This window comes from Gallus gallus, chromosome 1, assembly GCF_016699485.2.
Source record: "Gallus gallus isolate bGalGal1 chromosome 1, bGalGal1.mat.broiler.GRCg7b, whole genome shotgun sequence".
Classification (NCBI taxonomy): domain Eukaryota; kingdom Metazoa; phylum Chordata; class Aves; order Galliformes; family Phasianidae; genus Gallus; species Gallus gallus.
In genome coordinates, this window is record NC_052532.1 from 13,201,449 (window position 1) to 13,223,964 (window position 22,516).

The following is a 22,516-nucleotide window of genomic DNA, read 5'->3' on the forward strand; positions in this document are numbered from 1 at the left end:
TGCATGCCAGTGATGACCCTTCCCAGCCCATCCCTTAACAACAGACACCAGTCCTGCAGTGTTGGCTTGTCCCACATGCAGTGTCTTGCTGAGACAAACTGGAGAGTTTGGCCAAGTCTCGATAATCACTTTATTTCAGAATCTGACAGGATTTTGATGTGAACAGAAGAGACTACATAGTTAAAAACCGAAGCTGCAAGAAGCTGAAAGTAGAAAAATATATACTGTATGCAGATACAAAGGCTTGTTAAACTAGTAAACATTATAAAATGTACCCAAGGTTGTGTAAGTAAACACACACTGTGTTAACGTGCATTCATACTTTGAACTCCAGCTAAGCAATATCTTCTGATGCAGAAAGCTTCCTATCCCCGGTGGCAGGGGATTTGGAGGAAAGAAGACATCTTCCCGTTGCCCCTGGTTCTTGGGAAACTCGGTTTACCTGAAGCAAACCATAATTGCAACAGCGTGAACCAAAATAAGAAGTAGCCAGTTCTGCACTAAGAAGAGAGGAAGTTGTCTGAACTTCTGTATGCACAGGACCTTTGCTTTGAGGGTGCAAAATGAAACAGCACTGACCCTCCTCCACTGCCCACGTGCTATTGAAACAGCTCATAGAGGAACACTTCCACGTTCCTACCTCTAACCAGATTCATACTGATAGTTTGGGGAATAACAGGCATTCTTTTGCCTGAATTGTTTCCATACTTTATGTTTTATACCTGAAGTTAAACAGTACTATAGTGGCCAGGTTGTAAAGACAAAAGAAAGAAAAAAGAACCTACTTTTTCATTAAAAATAGCCAAATGCAGTTCTGAGTTCTATGGAAATCTATTTCACAAACACTTAAAAGCTGAGGCAGAAGCAGCTGTGCTGGTAGGTATAAAGACATCTCAGGCAATGGAAAAGTACTTCTCTTTTGGACCTCTGAGACTTCAGACTTTGTCTAACCTTCTATTCCAGCTTAAGAGACTGCATATAGGGCATCAGTTCTTAAGTCAATTTTAACAGACCTCATTCCTGGCATAAATGAGTTTCGTCTTCAAACATGAGGACAACATAATTTTCTCTTAAAATGAGTTGTATTATTTTCTAGAAGGTATAACTAAGTTTTGGCAGTGTAAGTACCATATTGGTAACATAATTATTAAACAATGGTTTTCTAATATGAAACTCACAGTGAAAATACTTGGGCAATGAAGGGATCAGTACATTTGGGACAAGTTAGATATTTAAAATAAACAAAATGGTACCATCGAGATTTAAAAAGAAGAGCAGCTAATGTCACCAGTGTGAATTCATTGATCCAGCTGGCAGAGTACTAGTTTACATAAATCTGGTATGCAGATGTTGACATCAGGCTTTAAAAAGCTGTTTAAGAAAGTTCTGTAAAGACACTGGTACAGTACATTGGAACTGCAGAACGGTTATCTTCTGCAAGTGAGTTAAAGTGCCCATTTTCTCAACAGGAATAGGAATGTCACCTTGTCTATCAGATTCTGATTGTAGCATAATACAATAACTTTTCTCATCTTGCATAATTGTAAGGTCACGTCACTGAACGGCTATACCCTGATTGAAGGAAAAAATTCAAGAGCATGAAGGCTTCCAATTCTTTGTCCACTCTTCCTACAGAAAGTAAGCCCCACTCGATACCCGTAGATACAGACAGCCTCAGGTGCTCTTTAACCTGTGCAAATTGAATATTCAAAGAAAGTCTCTATCAGCATAAATCCAACGTCCATTTTGCCAGTTGCTGCTCTTCAGTGGTCTAAGGCAGTCTGTGAAGCAGACCTGTCTTTCCCTTGGCAAGCAAGGACAGCATCATGAATACTGTGAAACAGCAACTCTCTTGTTACAGTGTTATCAAAAAAATTCAGTCTTGTCAGCTCATTCATAACTGGGCCTACAAAATAAAGAACACAAACACGGCATCAGTGCACAAACCAAAGTACAGAGATGGAAAACAACAGTATCTCAGGAAGACACTGACAAGAGTTACTGAGTCCTACTTGTCACTACTTAAAACACTGAAAACATCCAGACGAATCATTACTCTTCTACTCCAAAAGAAAGTAATCCTCCTTTCCAGCCATACAGAGAGGTCTGTTATTGGCTGAAGGTGCTACAGTTCCAAGTATTACAGTTCCAAGATTATTTAGTTGAGAACACTTCAAGCTTTTCTTATTACATTATTAGAACAATTGCAAGCTATAATGTGTGTGCCATTGACAGTTTGCCAGCTGGAAAAAATGGGAGCAAGATCTAGTCCTCAGAGAACTCATTACATCAATGCTTCACTTTCAGCGAAGCGGAGACTCTATGAACTTGCTCTTCCCAAATCTAATTTTAATGCAAAATCAGCCCTGATACTACTGAGGCACCTGGCAGCAGAAAATTCAAGGCCAGAGAAAAAGAGATGAAATACAATCTTTCCTGTAAAGGTCACACAAAAAGCTCAACTCACCACTACAGCTGGCAATACAGACACAGACACCAACTTCGTTATATTCTTTTATAACCTGCAACAGAGTTAAACTGAAGTTAAACATGGGTATATCATTGTGCACATAGCAGTTCTGGAAGATGTAAGCTGGCCCCCAGTACTCAGCTGAAACTTACAGAGGTACAGAATTAAAGTCATGATTATATGAGATACTGTTTTGTATCCGGGCTGACATTTACATCCCATGAAGACAGGTTCCTTACTTACTGATTTTAATGTTTTTGCTCCAACTGAATCCACAAAGTTCACTGGGGCGAAATCCAGAATTAAAGAGTGGACATTTGTTTTGGGCTCCACAAAGTGTTCAAGCTCATCAGGAGACCCATCCTGTACACCAGCATCCACAAATGCAAATTTTCCATTTGCAGGTAACCCATCATTTGCTATCTCATGTTTTACGCTCGCTTCCACATCATTAGTCTGTGAGAGAAGATAAATACAATTAAATGATAGCCAGTACTTGTCCAGCGTAGATCCCCTTCCTCTCCACACACGTATGTTCTTCCAGCCTTTCATGCCAGAATCAACAGCATGGATGGCATCTTTTTATTACAGCTTCTCATTTGAGTTAATTTTATTATATCCTATTTCTGCATGATTACTCCAAACGTGTAGAGGGGAGGGGCAGAAGTAGGTAGGATCCCTCCATCTTCTGCTCACAGCACTGGTGAGACAGTACGACAGTGTGAAAGGCTCTGCTCCACTAATGCTGCACCTGAACGTAACTCAGGTTCAACACGATTATCCATTCTAGTCATGATCCTCTGACCCTCGCTACTCCTTAGCAGTCTGTCCACACTTTTCAGTGCTTGTATTCCAAGCTTTCCTACCTGAGTAGCACCAGTATCTTGTATAAACAAGAACAGTAATACCAGAGAGCATCATGAGAAAGTAGAGGTAAATGTTTACCGAAGAATTCACTAGCTTCAGTACAGCTTTCTTTTTGACTTTATTGGCCTTCTTTATCTCCCTGGCATGCTTCTTCTGGGCCTTTCTTCTTGCTGCTAATATGGCACAAGGGTCCACTCCAGTCTGGCATGGGAAGAAAGCACGATCAGACAAGATTCAGCTTGTTAGGATGACACTGCAGTATCAATTAGCACTGAATTCATCACTGTCATAAATTTTGAAGATGCCTGCATTATTCAGTGTTCCTTGGTGGCAGTGAGAACAGTATAAAGGAAGAAGGAATAATCTTCGCAAGCACTGTGTTAAGATGAGGAAGAGATGCATAACATTCCTCTCTTGAGATCAGAGGTGCCATATTTCAACAGAATGCTGATTTGAGTGCAGAAAGTGAAGGGGAAATAAGTGCATGTGGAAATAAATGGCTAATACCTCTTGCCTTCTGAAGAAGTACCACCCACCTCTTTTGTGTAAGACTTGTCAAGGGAGCTACAGAAAAATGGTTCAGAAATTAGTAAGGGTGTAATTGTTATCAGGTCAGACAGTTCTGTCCTTAGCTAGTTCTGTTACTGCCATTCCCACTCAGTCAGACATGGCTTAGGCAGGAGGTAAAGCATACTCTGTATGTTGTTCATTCCCTCCCCCTGCGTTGCTGCTTGCTAAGATGATGTACAGTTGGCTGCAGGATCACCTTCTCATATTATACTGATGACCGGAGGGCACCAGAGGAACACTGCACTAGGGCCTACACTGAAGGGCCTGAAAGATGAATGTGTTTCAGGAATAAAAAAGCTTGAAATTTCAAGACATAGGTATTAAAGGTTTTACTTTACTCACCTTTTTCTTCAGTGCACTTGTGTACGACTCACTATTGGCAAAATAAAGTGACGTATTAGCTTGAAATATTTTTATTCCAGGATATTCTTTAACCTAAGGAAAAAAAGCATTGATGTGTTAAGTATTGCCTGCATAAGTACAAGACATTAGGATACTTGTACACATGCAGCCCAAAAGCCAACTCGGAATGGCTATTGGCATGTATCAAGGATAGTCAGCAGTGTTGTGAGCAAAGCCAACTTGAAGATCAGAGCCTCCACCCTTCCAGATATCATATTGCACAGAATCAATGTCATGTGACTCTTCTGTTCCTAACAAAGACAGATATAGCCAGATAAAGGAATTAAGTATTTACAGTTCTTTGATGTTTCTATTTGCAGCTGATACTAATATGAGGAAATCATGCAGATCTACGAATGCTTCCTTTTAGCCTCCCTTTATACAGGCACGATTTCCTTCTTTCTTTCTTTCTTGTGTCCTCAGCTACCAAAACAAGAGCCTTTAAGAACCTTGGTTGTAAACAGGCCTTTTTGTAGGTCTCAATATCACTTCTTACCTTTACTTTAAATTAAGTCATCTCTGAGCAGGCTGCACTCTGACATTTCACATGAAAATGAGCTGACCGGCAGCAGAGATCCTATGCTGCCAACCTCATCTTTATACAGGAGTAGCAAAAGCAAATTGGACTCAGTGTAACAAAAGTAGAATCGCCTCTTCTTTGAATACGGCTATAAGCATGTCCATGTATACTTTTGCTTTGTGTCATATTCAAAACAGAACTACTGGTGAGAGAGTGTTTTCAGATTACTGCATGGTCTTTTCATATACGTTTTTACCAACTGGTTCCTGAGTAAAGAGGGATGTCGACTTCAAAGCAGCACTTATGAGATCATGGCAAAGCATACAGGAAATCATAGCTGCTGTTTGTGAATAAATGCAGCATGCTTAGCTCCACTATTGCTAGATCCTATGTATTTACAAAATATACTGCTTTTGCCAGCTTTTGGTTGAACAATATCACATTCATAAGAAGCTAAGTGCATGGCAAACAATTACACCATTAATCAAATCTGTTTAATAAGCAGGGGATAGATGAAGGCAGGGAGATGCTGTTTAATAAAGCTTCTGCCTCAGGCCGATGGTACAGAAATGATGTGGAGCTGTTGGAAAGGGTCATGGAGATGATCAAACAGCTGGAGCACCTCTCCTGTGAAGAAGGGTTGTGGGAGTTGGGCTTGTTCAGCCTGGTGAAGAGAAGGCTCCAGGAAGACATTATTCCAGCCTTCCAGTAATTGAAGGGAGCTTACAAGCAGGAGGAGGACTGACTTTTAATACTGTGTGATAGCAACAGTACAAGGCAGAATGGCTTTAAACTAAATGAGGGGAGATTTAAGTTAGATGTTAAGAAGAAATTTTTCAGTCAGAGGGCGGTGAGGCCCTGGCACAGCTGCCCAGAGAAGCTGTGGGTACCCCATCCCCACCCCTGGAGGCATTCAAGGCCGGGTTAGATGGGGCCCTGGGCAGCCTGAACTGGTGGGGGGCAGCCCTGCCCACATCAGGGGGTTTGGAACTACATGATCTTTAATGTCCCCTCCAACCTAAGCCATTCTATGGTTCAGTTCTAAATAACAGTCCTGGTGCTTATAGATTTCATTTAATACTGTCACACAATTAGAGAAGCTGGCCTTGTTTGCAATTGCATACACAGAAGGTTCTGCAGTCGTATTTCTACAAATCTTACCATTCTGTACTATGCCAGCGCAATGATAATTAGTGTAAAAGTTACTTGTGATCATCTCCTAGTCAAACATACAATGCAGGACAAGAAGGTAGCATTCTGAACAATATGGCTTTTCCTAGTAACATTTATTTGCTTCCTGAAAGCATACTGCAGGTGCACACCAGACAATTGCCACAGTCATCTCTGTTCCAATACGTAAAACCATGCACAAAAATACACTCCTACCTCTTCATACTCTTCCACATCACAGTAGATATCTGTGTCAGGAATCTGACCAAGGATTCTGTATTGAGGCCTGAAGGGAAATGGAGGCAAACATTTCAATATTATCACTTAAAAAGTGGAAAAGTGAGTACATAAAATATTTTGAATCTTATTTTAAATGGTCATTCTGTCTGCCACAATTTTATCTTAATGTGGTCAAATGCAGTGGGTAGTTTGTGGAAGAAACAAAACTAAGGAGCCAGCAAGGAGCTATGTAGTGATAAGTCATGCCAATTGCTTCTGCCAATGCAGAAACAATTCAGAAACGTAGCACTGTAGTGCTGCCATTTTCTGAAGAGCCACAGCATGCGGAGTTACAGAGTACGTTTTCTTTGGTTTAAACTAGTGCAACTTCATTGACTATCTTTTAAGCACAGCAGTTCGAACTGGCACAAAATATGCTGCAACTCCAAAAAGCCTGCTCCCAGGACAAGCATACCCGAGAAGATGAACATTCCCAACTCAGAGACAAAAAAGAGGCAGTGTGACAGCAAAGTGCTGAGATGCTTGCAAGGATCAAACCACGTACAGCTGGCAGAAGACGACGCTTATTTATTCAGTGTAGAAATCTCAGAATTTTGTTTCACTCCAACACAGATGGAAACAAAGACTTGTACAGATTTTCCATCTAGATAACCAACACCTTGAGCAGAGAGGCCTCATGTAACATGTGAAGTCCTATTCACACACGCAAGAAATCATTCTGCTCTAGATCTGGAAGATAACTTTTACTGTGAACTAAAAGCTCTGAACAAGAAGAAAGCTTTGAGCAAGAAGAAGTGATCTGAAAAACGAGATGGGCATGGATACTTTTTTGATGAATTAGAACTTCTTTATAAATACTTAAACATTTAGCTAGTGATAATCTGACCCAGCTTCTTCAATTTGACTGTGACAGTGCACATAAAAGGTAATCATTTACTGAACCTAGTACCAAACAGGTTTGAAGTTCTGCATTCCAGGCATTAAAAAACAATACAAACAGGATTAAGTGAAGTAAGAAATCAAAATTCCCATCTATGACTGAAATTTCGTTCTCAGAAAAGTAAAATTTGAACCCGAGATCAGGGCCATGGGTCATGTCCTGCATGAACTACATTATGAAGCAGATTCTATACTGCGTGCAGTTGAAGGGAGAGGGAAAGGTCTGCTGCTTATTTGCATCCCTTAAACAAACAAAACCACACAGAAGTCGAATAAACACTGATGTTAATAAAGAAGAAATCTGACCTTTGTGTTCTGTAAATAACGGTTATCATTGCAAATGCTACTGCAGTAAGCAAACCATAGTCTAGTCCCAGGAAAAGAGAAGCCACAAAAGCTACCACCCAGATGGCCTAAAACAAAGAAAAGCTCTGAATTAATATGCATCCTCTTCTGTTAGTACAAAAAAACAACAGCATAGTTCAGCCTGAAGCCTATGAATCTCTTCTGCTCAGGAACAGGCTATGATGTAATTCATCATGATAGCAGACTGTAATTGCCTTAACCTTTGAAAAGGGTATAAAAGCTCAAGGCACACTAACATAACATTTGACAAATTGTCCCATATTAATTAATACATTGAGTCCTGTTCTCCAAGGAATGCTGAGTTAACAGCAGACTCCCAGCACTGAAGGATAAAGAAACATACAAGACGGGCAAAAGTAGCTCTCATTTATTTTCATCTTTTACTGAGCAGTTGTTGCAAACCCTGCTATTTGCAGAGTGAATTGTTAGCTATATAAATAAAATACACAAAGAAGGATTGCCCTAAGAACTCCTGAACAATTAATTGTCTTTGCCTGGATGAGACACCTGATTCCATACATATGTCGAGAGAAGCTTGCTACTGAAAAAGGGAGAACTCAGCGCTTCAAATGCACTAAGGTCTCTGCCATGCTATATATAAACTAGTTGCATTTCTGAGCCAGCAGAACTATTTCACAGATCTCAAAGAGCAGCTGAAGCCAATAACGAGGACATACCATTTTATTCTGATGATCTCAAGGATTTAGTTCTCTGGTTGTCCAGAATTTTGGAAATCATCATATATATATGGCTGCAATTAACTCCTGAGGTTGGGTATCTGACCCATGGGGTAGAGGGCTACCCATGTGTCAGTACACTGCAGTCTCTGTCACATTTCCACATTCCCCCAGCAGTAAGTACACTGCTGCAAACCACTAATCATCTTACTTTGGGTCAATAACAAACTAACATTAATCCAGAAAATCACTATGGACAGGATTTTCGTTTGTCTCAGAAGATGACAAATACTTTCATGTAGTTTTCTGTTACTGTGTATTTCAAATTCCTTTCAGGCATTCCTACAGCCTTCAGTACAGTTCCTATAGCAACACTGCAAAAGCCTCGCTTTTACCACAACTAAACTACTTCTGACCTGAGCTAAAGGCTGTTGAACAAGCACAAAAACATTCTTGTCTGCAACAGATCACACTCCATTTAAAGTCTTACAACCCAATTTGTAATTCCCTGCTAAGTTTCTATGCCGTTTTGGAGGACTGGGAGAAGAGGAGCAACACATTTAGTACAGTTAAATATATGCTCTGAGCTGTGCATTACCCACCAGTTCGATCTTACTGGTTCTCCAGAAGTGTGCAACGTCTGCAAACTGCTTAAACATTCCTTTCAGGTTCACCATTACAATTGCAGCCAGCACTGTCTAGGAATGTTACAAAAATGTTATTTTCAGAAGCAAAAGAAAACTGCTTCAAAGCATCCAAAATAACTGCTTTCTGTGCTCATAAAACTGATATAAGTCTTCTGCGGATGTTCAGCTTAAAAAACAACTTTTGAAGTAGTTCAGTGTAGATATATTTTTCTTTCTGTCACAGAAATGGCAAGCCAGAATCAGTACAATTTGATTTACTCTCCTTCCTGGCAGGAGAAATCACGTATTCCCAAGCTTCAGGCTGCTGCAGTTACAGTGCCTGCAGTACTTGAAGCAGCTGGACTATAATCTCAGATTCAAGTTTCTCTGCCATATCTTGTAAAAATTCTGTGACAGTCATATGGGTATGAACCAATATACATCTCTTATTAAGAAAGCAAACAAACAAAAACCAACAGAACAGGAATTGCATATCATCCCTCCATGACACCAGAATCATGTTGTTGTTTTTTTTTTTTTAATTGGTATGTATCCATTCACATGAATAAATTTTAATAGAAATAAGGAAAATTATTTTTACTTCAACTCATTATGCTGAGCCATCACCAAACCCCAACCCTCTCCAGCTGATTTATAATTCTCATTTAACTTTTCAGCCTCTTCCCAGAATTCCTATCCTGCAACAAAAGGGGAATCATTTGAAGATATTAATTTTATGTCTTAAAAGCAGAGTCCAGAATGGTCAATATTAAAAACAATAACAACTGCAGAAGCTTGCTGTATTTTTCAAAATATTTATTAATTATCAATCTAACTTACAGAAAGAATCTACAAACAAAATTTAAGGGTTTCTGAACCAAGCCCTAACTCTGCTTACTCATCAATCACTCCATAATCTCTGTTTTAAGCAATACTAGCTGGCTTCTGCACTGACATCCAGTGCTTAGCAGGCAAAACTACCTTACCTGTGGAAGTGGCTCAAAGAGGTATCCAATTGCCACAATTACCAACAGAACCATAATTGAAGAGAGTGCACCTGCAATCTGAACAAAATAAGCAAGAAGTGACATCTGAATAGCCAGAAGTGCCCCAAAAGGGCAGTATTACTCATGAGCTAATGCTTCCTGTGCTTCCCAAAAGGCTGGCTGAGTCATATCTGATCCCTCCCACTCAATTTGTCCATTCTCACTGTCATGCAGCCTCCTATCCTGACCCAGACAGGATATGAAACAGGGGAAACTGCAGTTACTTCTTCTGGTCAAGGCAGAGAAATAAGGCAGTCCAGTGGAACTCCAGACTTCAGCTTTGGAGCACAAAAAAAATGGAAAAGAAAAAAAAAAAAAAGGAAAAAGGAAAAACAAAGCAAACTTTGGCTCCAAATTTGGGTTTACATACCTGAGTTTTCCCACCAGTGCTTTCCTGAACGAGACTTCGGGACATTGAACAAGTGATTGGAAAGCTTTGGAAAAACGACCCCACAGAGTTACATATTCCCAAGGCAATAAGTTCCTGTGTTAAAAAAATTCAGAGCAAAACAAAAGGCAGTTATACCTAGCAGCTGTATGAAGGTGGAGCTATCCATACATAATAAAAACCACCTCTTATTTACAGTGCTTTTATAACTACCTTATCATAACTTAAGCATGAGAGAGAACCACAAGTACAAGTTAATGCACATTAAATCATGCGTTAAATGAAGTATTTGATATGGTGCTGGAGACATTTCTCATCCTTAAATGTTACTGTGATCAGTGAGACTGAGAATGAAAATGAATGACAGAATTGTTTGTTTTAAAAAATTTCTTCAACTCAGGCCTAACTTGAATTTTAATGCTAAAATTGCATTAAAAATGGTTTATCATACAAACAATGTTCTCTGCTTTCTACTCTAAAATATCTATTTATTAAGAATAAAACAAACAACAACTGTATTACCACCCACAGGACAAACTAACTATTTGCAATGGATAAATAACAAGTAAAACACCATTGGAATTTCTAAACTATATATAATAGTACTGAAGTACTGAAAAGTACTATTTGGTACTGAAGACAATATACCTATCACATGGGAACTCTACGTTCCACTGTGAAAGAATGCAGAAGTAAAACAGGTGCCTATCAGGAGAGTAGCCTAAGTAATGGCTGTCCCAACAATTATTGTTCATGCACATGTCCAACTTCAACCAAAGTTTCCCAGAGCAAAGGTACAAGTGTAACTAGTCATTAAAACGGAGCTACAAGAGCTTAAAACAACTCCTGGCATTTAATTGTGTAGGCTGCCAAAAACTTGATTCCACAATGAAAGAAAAAACCCATTCTTGTCCAATACGCCTTTCTGCTTTAATAAAGAAATGAAGGTGATAGTGAATATTTTCCGTACAAAAAGTAAAATACTTTTACCTGATTCCCATCAATGGTGTAACCGTGTTTAAGGGCAAAGATCTTGGCCATAGATACAGCCATTGAAAATCCAACTATTGCTATTGCTACTGCATCTATAAATATTGCTGGGATGAGTTGAATCTCAGGAACTGCTGGTGCACTTAACCTTGGAGAAGAAATAAATGGTTACATTTACTATAATAAAAGCTACACGCTATATGAAAAAGGTATGGTTTGAATGAGAATATATCACCCCTACCCTTGAGGAATTTTCCCAACAACATCCACTCCATATGACTCAGTCAGATTCATTCCAGCTGAAACTCCTGTGCCGATAATGACCTAAAAACCCGCAAATGCATCAAGAGCTAAGAAGAGATACGTCTGAAGGAATAACAACTTATTGTAAGTAACACACAAAGGATAACATCCATTTGTCAGTCAGTTTTCTAAGAGTTAGTGGGTATAGAAGCAGATAAAAGGAGAAAGTTCCAAAGTTTTCCATTCATCACCTTCAACCCTTGCTGACTTCATTTGCTGGAGACAGTTAAATGGAGCATGTTGTGGTATGATCCAAATCACTCAAATACCCTTTACTTGAGCTAAGCCCAGGTAGAATAGCATGTATTAGGAAATACAAACAGCACCACAGAACAGCATATATTAGGAAACTCAGTGCAAGAGAAGGATTCCACTGCCATATTTTCTTGTGCAGAGTATGCATGTTATCTGCAAAAATAACTGGTGCAGGAGAAATGAAAGCTACAGGTCTGAGATTGTGTTGCTACTGCCTTACTATTAAACAATACTCTAAAGCATCTTCTCCACCATCTCTGAGAAGCAGCTCCTTTCTTCGTTCCTCATACAGATTGTATCTATGCCTTCAGCTACTCCCATGGCTGTGTTTCTGTGCAGGTTGTTTGCTAGCTCTAGTTATCTGAGAACTCATTTTTAAATCCAAACACTTTTAAAGGTGAAAGTTAACGTGAGACGTGGATTATTAAGATGGTCTGATACTTGACTGCAGGATTAATTGTGTTTTTAGAAGACTACACTAAAATCCATGGATAAAGCAGTCTCAGAGAAAGGAAGAAGTCTCACTGGTTCCTGCTCTTCTTTCTACCACTGCATTTTAAAAAGAAAGCAAGCCCTGCAGAACCTCTGGAACAGGCAGCCATAAGCACCTTTCCTGAGAAGGGGATTCTGAGCTCTTGTACTCCATGCTGATCAGAGGCATGCCATGCAGAGACTCACTCAGGTGCCAAAGCTCAATTCTTATTTGGGAGTTCAGGCCTAAAACTTATCAGTGCCTAAACCTCTCAAGCATCCAAACACTCAACTGGACCAAGTCTTGAACAAATTACATTCCACAGAAGTTACCCTAAAGTCCCAAAGACTTGATAAAAAAATGACATCAATTCTACAACTCTAGAAGAGGTATATAATTAAGCTACAGAATTTCACAACGGACTTACCACAATGATCTCCATAGGAATAGGAACTGGCAGTTTCTTCTTAAATCGGAGATTGATTTCCTTGCCAATCAGCAATAGAGCAATGCACGTTAACCCAACAATCAGTGCAGCAATATTGGTTGTTGTTATTTTTGAAAACACAGCAACTAGGCTCTGTAACACAACAGAAGCATCTCCATGAAGATCAAAATTATTCAGATTTATTTTCTTAGGGTATTTGCCACTGCTGTTTTTATTCTACATCTATAACGGCAGCTAATCATTGCTTCACCAAAATCCCCACTGTTACAATAAAATACAGAAGCTCAGAATATCTCAATGAGGGAAACAGATTTGCAATCATTTATAGTATCAATCTTACTCAAATGGGTCAAAAATTTGGAGAAAAATTGCTACAACGGGGGGAAAAGTCCAAAACACATCTCTTATGCTCAGCATTTTCACACATATTTCATACTGGCATTGACCTGAAAGGAATAAATACCAATCTCTTCTAATACCTTCAAATATTCTTTGGCAAGTCACATCTATTCAAAGCTGCAAAAGCCATTTCTAAAGGATAAAGCTGCTGATACCACCACTGAAGTTACCATAGCGATGTGATTAAATAACAACAATCTTGCAACAACACTGAACTGGCCATTACTGCAAATTTCTTTCAGCTGAAAAACACTATTAGAAAGGGTGTTAGAAAAGGAAGCTTGCTGAAACACAGAAGTTACTAGAAGGTAAATACATCCTCTAACCATTACTCCATCTTCTTCCACAGCAAATAATTATTTAGCAAAATAATTTAGCAAGCCTGCATGACCCTGTTTCCAAAAGGTTTGTTGAATCTGTGCAATTGCACAAGAAAAATTTCCAAGAAACATTTTCTGCAGCCCTCACCACTGTAACTGAAATACTGATTGCTCAGCAATAAAAATGCTTCAGTCTGCCTAAAAGCTTTGGTTTTCATAGATATTTGAGACTTTCCCTATTCTTCTATTCAAGATTTCTTGTCTGCAAAATTGGAGCACTGATTATGTAAACTTGGAGCTTCCTAGAATGGTAGGTAAATCAGATCTAGATGCATTTCAACCCTGCTTGTTCATAACAACAGGAAAAGTAATCACAGAATCACAAAATGGTTGAGGTTGGAAGGGATCTTTGGAGGTCATCTGGTGCATCCTCCCTGCTCAAGCAGGGTCCCTTTGAGCACATAATCCAGGACTGTGTCCAGGTGGCTTTTAATATCTCTAGAGAAGGAGACACCACAACCTCTCTGGGCACCTGTGCCAGTGCTCATTCACTCTCAGTGTTTCAACAGAAATCATAACCAAAGCTTTAATTTATGCTTTGGTTACGATTTCTATTAGAATGCCCCTGTAAACAATACTTTGCTGTAAGGTATCTATTAAGTTTCTTTCCAAGTACAACTGCCAATTTTAAATTTAAGTGAACAACAGCTTTTGGGTTTCCTGAAGTCATATTAACCAAATAACAGCTTTACACTGCATGGTTTCTTTTCTATCATTATGAATCAAATGTTGTGCATTAGACAGAAGGTGTGTGGAAACTAAGGCTATAGGCTATGCCAAATACTGTATCACTGTATGCTCCAAACACTCAGTTCTAATGCTTATAGCCTTTAATAAATAGCAGTGTTTTACATGGAGTGCCTTGCTTTAAAAATAGTTCTCTTTTACTACATTAAAGAGCAGGTACATTTATGATGGCACAGCACTTTATATCCAGTCACACTGCAAAACAGCTTACAAACAGGAAATGAAGAATACAGCCATCGGGAGCCATGTGTGAAATTAAAGAAATACAGACCGGACAAGGTTCTGAGAATAACATTTCCTACTTTTGCAAAACATCTCTGGTTTACAGTAAAACATGTCATACAAAGCTTCAGGCTTCTATTTCATTAGGAGGACAGATGTTTTCCTACAAGAGACTCATTCCAATGAGTTTTATCTGCTCATGCTGGAAAACTACATTTAGCAGAATCCTAAAATCTGCCCACCTCAGACTGTGCTGATTTATTCTGACCCAAGACACACTTTAAGATGCTCAAATATTGCTATAGCACTTAAGGATCTGACACCCAGTTCTGAATTTTGTTCTACTTAGTGCCAAAATACTTTTATTTAATAGAAAATGGCTTAAGTACTAGGCCATGACAATGTGGCACTTGCATATTTATTGAAGGTAGTTACTTACGTATACAACTGAGAGGGGTCCACTGTATCGGCTAGTCTTTACTCCAAGCAGATACTTTAACTGTGAAGTGAAGACATGAACTGCAGCAGCAGTAGTAAATCCTCGCACCAGAGGCTCTGTTAAATAGATGGCGACAAACCCAAATCGAAGAAAACCTAAACACAACTAATGAAGAAGAGGAACAGAAACCGTGTGACTCTCATTGTAATCTGAGGCTCAGCACTACATAGCGGACAGATCTTCTTATCCCCAAGCCAAATCAGGCAGCCCTGAACCTGGCCCTTCCAAAGCCACAATTCAGTAAGCAGCCATCAGTGCACCAAATCTTCCATTCAACTGGCAGGCACAACACAAGACACGTGCAAACAGGTGCTTGTATGCATTTATGGACCTATTAGAGAACATCATGTAGAGTTCTTTTCTGACAAGATAGCTAAAAATGAAAGGGGAGGTCCTGTTTTTACCAGTCAAGCCAAGATGCCCAGACACAGACTTGCTTCCCACGCATCTCCCTGCAAGCCACTTCTGCTACGTAGCTGCCATGAAGCAGCCTGCATTCTACACAGCACACTGCTGAAGCACAAGTCTGTTGACTAAGATCCGCTGCCCTGGCAGCTGCAAATCTGGCAGCAGCTCTTACAACAAGCTGTGTGCACGTACCTGGATAATTCCTGAAAGAAAGGCGAGGGTCACAGCTACTTGCACCCGCTTGTCATCCCTAAGACTGTAGTAATCTGAGGCATCTGTAGCGTTAGTTGAGTTATAGCCTACAGAGATCACTTCATCAGGCACTTGTCTCACAGCAACCCCGCCAACCATCATACTAATCACAGCAAAAGTGCCTGAAATAAGGGGGAAAGGAAAATAATACATTAAAATTCTGGCAGGTATAAGAAACAGTTCTAGGCTTCTTTACTCCTGCACAGATCCACAGAATTATTTGATAATAGATTCTTCTATCTAAATAGCTTATTTTTTAGTCCCAGAAGTTACTCCAGTACTCAGTATCACTAAAGCTATTTAGATATCAAACACAGACCTCCATGGTAAGTAAACATCAGCCATTTTTCTATCTCAGTTTCTATTATGCAAATTAGGGACTCATGGCCAGACAGATGGTTGACAACAGAGATGAAATCATAGTTCAGCAGTTTATAGCATATGTTTCTAGACATAACCACACCTCTCCCCCCCCCCCAAGCTCTTTATTCTTTCCTAAGCAGGATAGATAAATAAACAATAAAAAAACTTATCAGGGTCAACGCATTTTTGTATTGCTTATTCACTTAAATGCAAGTTTACAGAAAACAACTACACTTTCTATTTATATAACTTAATTTTTAGAGCTCTGTTAGGCACAAACACAGAAAGAATTTCAGTTATCCATACAGTTATACCTATTGATATATGCTTGGAGGTCCCAAAAAAAGTATACAGAAAGACAGGATAAAACGAAGAATATAGGCCAAATACTGGGGGAACAGCTGCCAGCAAAGCATAAGCTAAACCTAGAAAACAAACACAAATATGTATGTTAGGCAGAAAAAAAACAATTTCAAGCAAAAGGACTCAAGTCTACTAAAGCTGAACTCATCTAATGTGAGCATTAGAGATGCATCACAGGTAAAGAGAAGTCTTGCAGAGAATATTCTTAAATAAATACATATAATACTCTAAGACAGTGCCCAGAAACTTGAATTATTTGATTCAGGAAACCACAAGTCTGTAACTACAGGCATTGCAGATGTGCATGGGTATGTTTGTGTGCACGTGTCTTTGTGGTTGGAAGTATTTCAAAATAGTTAACAAACACATTCTGTGTCTTCTGTTCTCAAAAAATTAGTGAACACTCCACCACCGCAGAGCAGAACATGTTTGATTTTTCTTCTGCTTTTTAATCAGACATGATTTTCATGGCATCTTACAGCTGACCAAACACTTTCTTCCCCACCTCTTCCCAGAATGAGTGGGATTACGCAACACTTCACATATCCATAAAACATGTTCCTGTATAAGAAACAAGGAAGCACTGTTGACAATCCATTAAGACAAAGAGCTTACAGTCCTTATTCCTTCCAGTATATTCAGTAAATGAAATTGCTTTGTTATTAAGACATGCAGTCTAAGTGCAATCCACACTATTCCCATTTGTTGATGGAGCTGACAAGCATGAGGATTAAGCTGTGGGAGAACAGCACTGAGGGAAGTCAGGGAGGGACACCTCCCACAGTGCTCTTACTCCGTGGGGCTATATGGGTGCTTATCATGGGACTGAGCTCACTAGCAAATGGTGTATATCACATGATATGGAGAGTAACTGTCCTGAGCAATTCAGCAAATCCAGTAGTTTTACATGACTTGCACTAAAGAGAATGCTGTATCCTGGCTTGATTTGTTCTCCAGTTCACCTAGACAAGTGCAGAGTCACAACACACAAAGAAGCTGTGTGTTGCTACCACATTCTGGTGAACTGCTCTAGTCTGAGTCTGAAAAGCTCAGAAGTCCATCACTCTCAAAGAATTCAGCGCTTTGCCCATAAAGGAGAGTAAGTGATACTCTACAACACCTCTATTAAGGTATTTTTAAATCCAGAGACAAAGCATGAGGTTATCCTAAAAGAACAGGCCAGGAAGGAATGTTCTGTGTCATCCAAGTAGTCTTGTACAATGGAGTAGCTCACAGGGACTTGCTGATGCCCAAAACCTCCAAGACCTCACGTATCCAAGAATTCATACTCCTAACAGAACTGGACTGATGATACTGTTATTTTCTTGCAGCAATGAGCTTTTAATTAAGTACTTCTGAAACTCACCTCACATGTACTCTCTGTCCCAGGGGCTATCTCATGCCAAAAGCATCAACAGAACATCCTGTACCATAACATCCTGGCCTTTAATATTGCAATGAACTTACCAGTAAAAGTGACTAGGACTAAAAACCAGTGGTGTCAAAGTAGGAAGGTGGGTCTATGAATACTCTTTTATTCTCCTTCCTTTTCACTTGTACTGGTATTTTTTAAAATACTGTCAGTGCCAAGGAAATAAAGAGATATTGACATGAGAGGAGTACACTGCTCAAACCTGGCAAGATTCCCAGGCTTCTTTGACCTCATTCTTGCCACAGTGACATCCTTTCCAGAAAAACAGCAGTTCAACTTATGCCTTTTCAGAAAGGGAAAGATCAAGAGCAGTTCAAGGGTATGACTGCAATCACCGAAGGAAAGAATAATGTTTAGTTTAAAACAAAGTTACAACATTAAGTTTAAAGTTCACTGCTGACCACTTACATTTTAGTGCCCTTATCTAGTCCATCACATAAACTGTGCCTCAGTATACACATGGCGATGTTTGTGCCTAATGCATGACAGATTTCTCTAACAGTTTACCACAGCACTGATCTGTTTAAGATAGAATCATAGAACAGAATCATAGAATGGCCTGAGTTGAAAGGACCATAATGATCATCTAGTTTCAATCCCCTGCTATGTGATGTTTATGTTTGTGTAAGGAAGAATCCTTAATTATTAAAAAAAAAACAAACAAATGCATAAATCTGGTAAGCTGCAGAAATAAAAAGGCCAGTTGCACTCAGTTAGGATATTTCATTATCTTAATGGGTCATCCCATAAAAATCTAGATTTCTGAGATCTGCAGACTCATTCTTCAGACCTGCCTCAGCCTAAAGGGGAACGAGTGAGGCAGAAATAGGAAATAAGCCAAAGCTTAATTAAATCTAAGTAAACTTATATATGCTTCATTACCCTTAACATGATGATCCCGCTGGACTGGGTCCTGTAAAAAAATCAAGGGCTCTCTCTAATCCAAGAACTACTGGGACAGTAGCTGTTGTCATGAATCTGCCATTCCCAAAAAAGTAATGGCACCCCATAATGACACTGCAGTAAAAATGATGCCAGTTTTTAACACTGCAGCAGTTCTGAAATTGCTGATAGCATCAGGCTTAACAAAAGGCTTCACTAGCCCAGTCACCAAGAACTGAAAAGAACAGTGAATATAGTTTCCCTCTTACTCTTCTACAGAGTCTGCTCCAGCTTCAAAGCCTGGCTCTACTAGGTGTGAAACTTCCAACTAACTTAACAGAAAGTCCAAAGAGTTTTATTCTTGTTATGTAAGTTACTCTTGACTGCTTTTCAACATGCCAACTCTTGCCCGCTACTACGTCAGCACAGAGATGCCCACTTAGTAGTTGCCAACATGTGGGCCACAAAGATGACTGGGGGCCTGGAGCATCTCTCTCGTGAGGAAAGACTGAGAGATCTGGGGCTGTTCAGCCTGGAGAAGAGAAGAATGAGGGTTTCAGAATGATACTATCAATGCTCATAAGTATCTAACATGTGGGAGTCAGGTGTATGGGGCCAGGCTCTTTTTGGTGGTGCCCAACAACAGCAAGAAGCACAAACTGGAATGTAAGAAGTTTCATACAAACATGAGGAAAAGCTTCTTTACTTTGAGGTTGACAAAGCACTGGAATAGCTGCCCAGAGAGGTTGTTTAGTCTCCTCCTCTGGAGGTATTCCAAACCCACCTGCATGCTTTCCTGTGTGACCTACTCTAGCAAACCTGCCTTAGCAAAGGGTTGGACTAGAGGATCTCTGGAGGTCCCTTCCACCCCTATGACTCAGTGACTCTGCTACAGCTTAAGCTGGTGGCTTCTATCCTTAAGACAGAAGTCTCTGATTTCTTGCACATTCTTCTCTGAATGATTTTAGTTTGGATACCCTGCAACAGTTGCTCTCCTATGGAGTATCCTGCCAGAACTACTGTTGAAGTATGATTCCTATTATGTCCATTGGATACTGCTACACCCTGCGGGGAATTTCTAACAACTTTCATGATGAGGAGATAAGGAAATAATTAAGTGCATTAAGCACAGGTTTAAACAAGCATTTAAACTAAACAGTTATTCTTTCAGAGTTCACTGTACATTTTACAGTGACATGCAGTTTTGAGGGAATCCTCCTTCCTGGCTGGTCGGCCAAGTGCTGTACTGACCTGCAGACATGCATCTGAAAGGCCCATGCTATTTTCATAGGTACCCATTCAGGAAGCAAATCATTACTATAAAAGCAAACACAGAAAAAGAAAAGCAGAGAATGAATAAATCCAGAGAGATACTCACCTTGAGGAAGCTGCATAACTCCAGTGCTTATACCTGAGATAATATCTCCTAATAAGTATTCCTTCACTGGGTAACGGGGAAGCCATTTTAAAATTGGTAAGAAACTGTAAAGATGAGACTTGGCTTTCTTAGAAGAGCATCTGAAAAGACAGAGCAGAAAGAAAAAGTTAAGACACTAGCAGCTCAAAAAAAAAATCTTTATTTTCTATGCAGTGTAACAGCTCCATTAAATGCAGACTCAGATTCCTGATTACAGTGTTTTCTGTACAAAGCTTAAGCACAAACAACCACGACTCTGATTACTTCAGTCCTTTTTCACATGTTGGCCTTACAATCTTGTGAGGCTGGAATTCTGAGGGAAGTGAAACTGTTCAAGTCTATGCACAATGGGGCAGTCACGCAACACTTCTGTCTGAGATCATTTGTCTAATAACAATCCCTGAGGATAATTTGCTTTCAGGTAGTGTTTTTCCCTCACAGATCTCAAGATACTTTGTAATGCTTTTTCCTATTCTTAGTTACTGCCTGGATGTTCTATGCTTTTTATTATAACTTTTGACATTATTACACTTTCTTTCTCCTAAGTTATTTTACTAGTGCTTTTTACTATCACTGTTACCAATAGGCTAATTTTAAGGCTACTTGAGAATATAGTCCTCCTTTACCACAAAAGGAAAGGCACTGAAGTCAGCAATACTGATCCTTGTGTCTTTTAGCAGAGTTATTAACCTTTTGAAACCCTGACTCATGACAAATGAATAGAGCCAAGAAATCTCTCTCTCTATCCAGCACTGCCATGCATCAGATGTTGATTCCAGTGTGGTCAGAAAGTTGACCCTTGCATAAAAATATAACACTGGAAGCATATAAATGCTTCTCTGTGTAGAGGAACTGTGAGAGAACTGCAGAAATTTGTTAATAATCCCAAATTGTTATAGGACTAAATGGCATAGTGAAGAAGTTTACTGTTAAAGTGAGGGAGGAACTAGTTATGCACACTTCTTGCACTTCCCTCTGCTCCGTAGATTTTGAACTACGTAATTTTTATTTGGGGCATTCTTTGGGAGTGGAACTAGGTGCTGATACTATTAGAATAGTCCTTCAATTAACTGAAGTGAATCTCTAAGCATCAAATCACGGGGACACAAATATTTAACAGACAAGTAGTTAGGCAGAACAATATTCTGGAAAGGAACAGAGTCAACTCTGCAGACGAAGCATTGCTAAATGTAAAGCTAATGAAAACTTATACTGTAAGAAGCTTTTCTTCATTATCCTCTGGCACCATGAAGCTAGAGTTGCACAGATAAAAGCATTTTACTTTACATGTAACCATCTGATACTTAGATTGCAAGGCAGTTAGTTAAAAACTACAAAGTACCTCTATTAAATCCTCATTTGGCTAATAATTTAACTTCTACACAGCTGTCATTTACTTCAGTTCTTCTGTGAAATGGTCATGTGAAGCAAAAATTTGGCTGTATTTCCACATAAAAAGGACAGATGTCTTCATGGGTCATGTGAATTTATGTGTTGCATTCCTATTCTGCATATTTTTCCTTTTCACTTTAATGAATGTAATTCAACTAGTTTATCCAAGTTTGTAATACAGTTACATACTAAAATACGTATACAACTTCATCACAGTCTTGCTGAATAATCAAACTAGAACTATTGCTTCTATCTTGTAGGTTTCTTTGAAGGAACTACCACCTACGTGTATGAAAAGAAAAGAGAATTAGAATGGTTCTAACCAATGAAACAAACATAAGATCGAAAATCCTACCGACAAGAGTGTTCAATTTTCTGCCTCAAACTCTGAGGTGTTCTTTCTCGTTTGTGCAACTGTCCTTGCAAGATCTCTTGGTTATATATTGGTCTCTCCACACAATACTTCTGGTTTTGCACAAGACACTCTCCACTTTCTTGAGCATCTTCCATAGCTGATCTCACTGAGCAGGAGCCAAGGAAGAAATGCTCTACAGTCTCCACAGCAAAACCTGGAGGTAGAGAAAAAAGTTTGGTCAGTGGATGTCGCTGTTTGAACCTCTCATTTGGAATTTCCTTTCTAAGAGTGCACTTTGACGAGCCAGGTAGCAGAACTGTGAATAAAGTTTAAAAGCACTAATTAGATGCTCAGTAACAGTAAATAAATAAATTACACTCATTATCTTTACTACTAAGAAGCCATTATTTTTATGCTTCTCCTATGTAAAGAAAGGTTTTGCATTAATTACTGTGTAAATAATTGCAGAAATGCAAAAATGGAAGGGTATGTTCAGGCTTATCTTCCCTCTTCCTCCTCAGCTTCTAAAGGAAATGCGAATATCGAAGAGAGATTACTTTATTGCTGTTTACTCACAAACTGTAACACCCATCTCCAGAACACAGAGCTTCAATTTTAACAATGAGAAAGCTACTTCCTTTTCCAGATAACCAGTG

The 22,516-nt window shown here is 39.3% G+C and overlaps 1 protein-coding gene across 8 annotated transcripts in view; it reads right to left on the bottom strand.

The window, feature by feature from the left end:
• Positions 1–112: 112 nt before the first annotated feature.
• The window catches only part of SLC26A5 (solute carrier family 26 member 5), a 34,737-nt gene continuing 12,333 nt past the window's right edge, over positions 113–22,516 (bottom strand). For 4 of the 8 annotated variants that reach the window (XM_046932049.1, XM_046931916.1, XM_046931840.1 and 1 more), the window contains 18 exons: positions 21,861–22,074; positions 20,075–20,214; positions 16,334–16,444; positions 15,597–15,778; positions 14,937–15,101; positions 12,729–12,881; positions 11,513–11,595; positions 11,272–11,419; positions 10,264–10,377; positions 9,834–9,911; positions 8,824–8,919; positions 7,485–7,591; positions 6,216–6,285; positions 4,250–4,342; positions 3,416–3,538; positions 2,714–2,926; positions 2,468–2,522; positions 117–1,906 (listed from right to left, as the gene is read on the bottom strand). In XM_046932049.1, coding sequence (XP_046788005.1) covers positions 1,764–1,906; positions 2,468–2,522; positions 2,714–2,926; positions 3,416–3,538; positions 4,250–4,342; positions 6,216–6,285; positions 7,485–7,591; positions 8,824–8,919; positions 9,834–9,911; positions 10,264–10,377; positions 11,272–11,419; positions 11,513–11,595; positions 12,729–12,881; positions 14,937–15,101; positions 15,597–15,778; positions 16,334–16,444; positions 20,075–20,214; positions 21,861–22,015 — 2,229 coding nt within the window. In that variant the 5' untranslated portion in view covers positions 22,016–22,074 and the 3' untranslated portion in view covers positions 117–1,763. 8 annotated transcript variants of the gene reach the window in all.